Genomic DNA, 5,672 nt, shown 5'->3' on the forward strand with positions numbered 1-5,672 from the left:
TTGTCTTAAGACTGATTAATGAGCTACTGAGATCAGAAGGATTGAACCGGACAGCGGATCATTAATTCCTTGTCCTGGAGTTGCTCTGCAGTGCATCCATGTCTAGGAGCGTCTTCATTATGTCTTGGCCTGGCCAGAGGTCGCCGAGGATAGTTCATAAGTGTCTGTTTTAATTACATGGGTATTAGCTGGTCGGGGGTCGCTACAGCTTTGTGACCCGACGTGTCCTCTTGGCCAAATGTCGAGGCACATGTGATACCGATTTTCATGACCATGTACCATGAACTGTGTCAACCACGAGTGTGTCAGAGTATAAATGTTAACTATTTCTGTTTCTACCCATTTATGCGTGCAAAAAGACCACACTAGGGAAAAAATGTGATGGCTTTTTCTTATGTTGCACTTTCTATATTCTGCATGCTTTTATTGTTTTGGTTGTGAGCCAACATCTATCCTCCACATTTATTCCTCGTTGTCTCCTCCTGAGCCAGGGCTTCATCATCTCCACCAGGTCTGACCTTTTAAATAACCTATCCTTGCTTGTTTGCTCACTGCACTCATCCTGGCAGTCAATGTATCCTCAGGCTAATAAGCCAAACAAGCTGATCAGCCAGTCACCTCTATACACACTACCCCCCACTAAGAAGCTAATGGCCTGGACGTATAATCCTTCTCAAAACAACCACAGAGGTGCTAATTGTATCTAGCTATAAATACAAGTTGACTCCTTGTCCTCTTTCTTTATTCGTCTTGACTTTGGGAATCTGGACCTGATGCTGCCTTCGCAGACCGGCTTCTCTGAAACATTTCCCAAAATACCAGGAAAGATTCAATTACTTAAAAGGAGGCAGCAGATAGATGCTGCGAGTGTCAGTTAACCGACAGTCATTACAAAAAAAAGGCAGCGCGCGGCTCTGGCTCTGACTTTTACGCACGGTTGGATACAGACTTTAATGCATCTTGTGAACATTTTATAACTTCTTCGTTGAGCGACACGGAAGACACAAGGCGAGATGTTCCCGCTGCCGATGTTCACGCCGGACCAGGTCGCTCGGGTGTGCGAGAACTTGGAGGAGACCGGGGACATCGAGCGCCTCGGACGGTTCCTCTGGTCTCTGCCGGCCGCCGTCCCCGGCTCCGCGGGGGAAGCCCTGAACCGACACGAGTCCGTGATGCGAGCGAGAGCCCTGGTCGCCTTCCACGGTGGGAACTTTGAGGCTCTTTACCAAATCCTCCAGAGCCACCGGTTTACTCGCGAGTCTCACGCCAAACTTCAGGACCTGTGGCTGGACGCGCACTACCGGGAGGCGGAGAGGCTCCGGGGCCGACCGCTCGGACCGGTGGAGAAGTACCGGATCCGCAAGAAGTTCCCCCTGCCCCGCACCATTTGGGACGGGGAGCAGAAGACCCACTGTTTTAAGGTGAATACCCTGAGAGTAACGCATGCTGTAGTGTTATAATTTCACCCGTATGACTCCTGGTGATGTAGTGGGACCATGAAACCCAAATCAGGGGCTGTTTCTGACACTTTTAGGGCTTTAAACAATTCATATTACCCCTCGTGGCAATTATAACGTGCATTAAGGTTATATCAAAGTTAAAGTTCACCCACTGCTCTCTTGTGTTTTTTAACCTGTGACTGCAGTATGGAGCAGCCTGGTCTTTGAGCTCTTAAGATGATCATGGTCAGAGCCGAGGTGATCCTCCTGCCTTCTGCCATGAGGCGGTTAAACTACTTTAGAGTATGGTGTCCTGCTGCAAGATCAGAGGTCTCCTACAAGCCAAGAGACTATTTTCTGATCAGGATGCTGCTCCTGCTTTGACAGACTGTTGCATAAAGTCAGGGAAATATATTGTCTCGGGAGCCAAAATGTGTAATTTATAAAACACATCCAGTATCTGACTTTACTGCACCTACCACTGACATTATTTAATACTTTAACAATATATTTTATTCATAGATTTATTTTTCAAGATATTCAAAGATGCCTCAATACTCAAAGAATACATTTGGGTTTTTTTTCTTTGCTGTAACTTTTACTATGTGTAAAGGCAACAGGCAGATTCCCCCACAAGGTTAATGTAAGTTTAATCCTAGCTTTAATTAATAGTTACTCCAATGAAAACCAGTCTGGCTCTGCAGGACTCTACGTGAGCCACCGTGTTGATGTCCAGAGCAGTGTCACTGCAGCAATTTTAACATTTTTATTGCATCACCTGCAAACTGTAGAGCGGGACAGTTTCATACTATGCAGTGACTTACAGCAAGGAACCTCCATTGAAAAACTATTCTTCCTGTTGTAAAGTAATAACCTGTAACATCCCACTGAGCACAGAGCATCTTTAGCATCAAACCAGAAAACATAGAAACACTTCAATGTTTCAGTGTCAAGATTGTTAGTGGTTAATTAAGAAGGAAACTGATCAGTAACTCCACACATGTGTTAGATTTTACAAGCTACAGACGATAAAGACAAAAAGTAGTTGCTTAAAAGGGTTAAAAAGATTAAAATAGTGTATATAAAAGAAAGGAAGTATGCATGCTTCTTGTTTGTGTGTTTATGTGTCTGATCTCCCTCATGTGGCATGGTGAAGTATTGTTTATGAGTGTAGTTAATCTTTAAATCTGAGCCTCAAGTGGGATAGTCTGGCCAGCAGCCTATTAAGCTGCCTAATCTATTAACATGATCCAATTTACTGGATATACACGGTTATGTACACTTCGAATGTACATTGTGATCATCTATTTATAAATCTAGTCTAATACGATTATACCGAGCATCATATTAGAGGGAGAGGATTATTGTTGTTTAATAGGATCATAACTAAACAACATTAAACACATTGTGGTGCCGCCACATGATGTCTTTGCCAAAAAGCTATTTATCAATTTTTATAAAGCAAAGAAAAGTTTCATTTTGTGTTTTTGTGTGCTGAGAAACTTAAACTCAGAATGTCAGTCTAAATATACGTCATGTGTTTTCCAGGAGAGGACTCGCAGTTTGCTGAGAGAGTGGTACCTCCAAGATCCCTACCCCAACCCGTCCAGGAAACGCCACTTGGCCCAGGCCACGGGACTCACACCTACACAAGTGGGCAACTGGTTCAAGAACCGCCGCCAAAGAGACCGCGCCGCATCTGCAAAAAACAGGTATGTCAAAGATTTTGGTATGTTAGTGGAAAATTAGGTTCTTGGAGATGGAAAAATTTGCAATACACTCAAAAAAGGTAGAGGCTAAACTTGCAGTGCACTAACTTCTCTCAGGAGCAAATAATGTTTTATGAGCGTGTGACAAATAAAACCTTTGAATCGTGAATCTTAAAACTCAACTGACCGACAGTAAAATAAGTACAGGGCTGTTAAAAGGCAAATAAATTACATTATTACACAAAATATTGAAGGGAAATGCAAATGTACGTCACACTTTGTTAACTTTCTTCAGTCAAGGTGGCCACACTAACAACACCTTTTTGTCTCTGCTCATCAAAGCTCAACCAAAAAGATAAAATGAGGCTCTACAGCAGCTCTGCCACATTAACTGTTTAACTAAAGCTGCTGTTTATGACTTAAAGCCTCACTCTCATCTCTCTCCCTCCAGACTGCAGCAGGATTCCTCCCTCCTGCCCTCTGGGAGCTCCCCCGAAAGCTCCCATCAGGAGCGTCGCCACCACCCCCACTTACTGCCTAACTCACCTCGCCACTTGGGCAGCCCAGAGGCCAGCGACTGTAGCACAGGGACCGAGCATCGGGGAACGGGCGCCTCCACCCCGGATATCTCCGTCAGCAGCGACAGCGAGTTTGAATCTTGAGATGACAAACTCTTTTTCTAGGACAGATTGTCGTTCGAGGAGAGAGCAGCGTCTGCCATCAGCCACGCAGATGTCTTATAGACACTTGAACTGTCTGCGACGGTGGACACACTGGAGCTGGTCTCAGCGGCAGAAGAGCGAGAAGGAGGCCACTCGATGTGGCTGTGAGTGGACAATGTAAGGAGATGATATGCAAAAACATTATGCACTTAAAAAAGCACCATGGCTCATGATCTTGACTGTTACATGAATTAACTTACTGCTGATTATGACTCAATGCATTAGATAGACAAACATCCAACAGGTACATTTACACCAACTACAGTATCTTCAACACTCAGGCAAAGTATTTCTAGAGATAATGCCAATGGTCTTTAGATGAAGTGAATAATGATAATTTGAGTTTTATACTGGCTTCAGTAAATATTCCGGGATAGATCATTTCTATTAGTTTTTATGTGAAGTATATAATACATTTGTATGAAAGTTGTGCAGACACGATGAATAATGCCTTGAGCAGGCTGAGTATGTGACCAAGTTTACATGCACATTAATAATTTGATTATCATCATATTTCAGCAATACACTGATTGTATCATAAAAACAACTTAATTTGCTTATTAAATTATTAAATATGTATACAATAAGTATAATATAATCACGTGACATAATGAATGCACCTTAATCTGACTAAATTCATCGCTTAGTTTCACACAGTGTATTAACTTCGGCCATGTTGTAAAATCGTCCCAAAGTTGTGTTTTTACACATAAACAACAGTGTGACGAGCAGTGGAGAGAAATTAAGTTGAATAAAATTCATCAACATGAAAAATAAGCCCAAATATCCAAAATCTTATCATCTATTTATTGAAACTGTTAAACAGTTTCTGTGAGCTGCCACACAAGTCAAATCACTCAATGTGGTTATTCAGAGTCCAGAGGTTATACTTATTATTATAATGTGCATGTAAACATAGTGAATCAATTAAATTATTTCAGTCACTGCCTTAAAAAGGAACGAAGGGCATCATTCTTTACTTGTGAATAATAAAGTACAGTAGGTTTTGCCAGACCTATGTGATTAATGATGCACATGTGCTGCTTAATACACAAAACATGTTTGTTACCAGCTGTGTTTTACCTGCTTACTCTTTGATGACTGTTTCACATGTAGGACTTTTACGTAAATGCTCCTGAACTCCTGCAGGAGCTGAAAACACAAAAGATACAGAGCACAGAGCATAAAGCAATAATTGGTCTTAACTCAATGTGCCTATTACATTTGAGAACAGCGAGACCCAGTCATGATGATTGTGTCGTCATGTCAGAGCGACACACTCAAAAGCCTACTGTTTGCTGTCTTTCTTACAACCATCATTTCTCATTACACACGACTGCATTTCAATGAAATATGCATTTTGTAAATGTTATATGTAAATAAATGAACCTATTTTTATCTGAAGTTACACTGAATGTTTACTTCTTCCTTTTCTGCCTCGTCTCCAAAGATTAGAAAATGCAATCTTACAACATGAAATGTATCACATGATCCATGAACAACATCTGAAGTAAGTCAATATATCTTTAAAATAAAGCTAAAAGAGGTGTTAAGATTTTACTTTTGTTGATCAACTAAATGCTCCAGCTAACAACCAGAAGGGTTAATATAAAAATGTTGTCATCATAGCTTTCTTTAAAGAGAACAGAAGACATCACATTAACACAATTTGTTTGTTTAGATTAAACTGAAATCCTGGACTTTAACTGGATCATGATTCAGGCTTAAAAATGTGGGACCACAATTTTGGACACAATTATATTTCATACATCTTTTCAGCCTTATCTAAATGTTTTATCTTA

At 41.3% G+C, this 5,672-nt stretch overlaps 1 protein-coding gene across 1 annotated transcript; it reads left to right on the forward strand.

Annotated features, from left to right (window-relative positions):
- The first annotated feature begins 1,013 nt into the window (after positions 1-1,013).
- six7 (SIX homeobox 7) lies at positions 1,014-3,810 on the forward strand. The gene is made up of 3 exons (XM_053343544.1): positions 1,014-1,421; positions 2,988-3,151; positions 3,600-3,810. The coding sequence occupies exons 1-3, from the start codon at positions 1,014-1,016 to the stop codon at positions 3,808-3,810; spliced, it is 783 nt and encodes a 260-aa protein (XP_053199519.1).
- The last annotated feature ends 1,862 nt before the right edge of the window (positions 3,811-5,672 follow it).

The sequence above is a fragment of the Scomber japonicus genome, chromosome 22, assembly GCF_027409825.1.
Source record: "Scomber japonicus isolate fScoJap1 chromosome 22, fScoJap1.pri, whole genome shotgun sequence".
Lineage (NCBI taxonomy): Eukaryota > Metazoa > Chordata > Actinopteri > Scombriformes > Scombridae > Scomber > Scomber japonicus.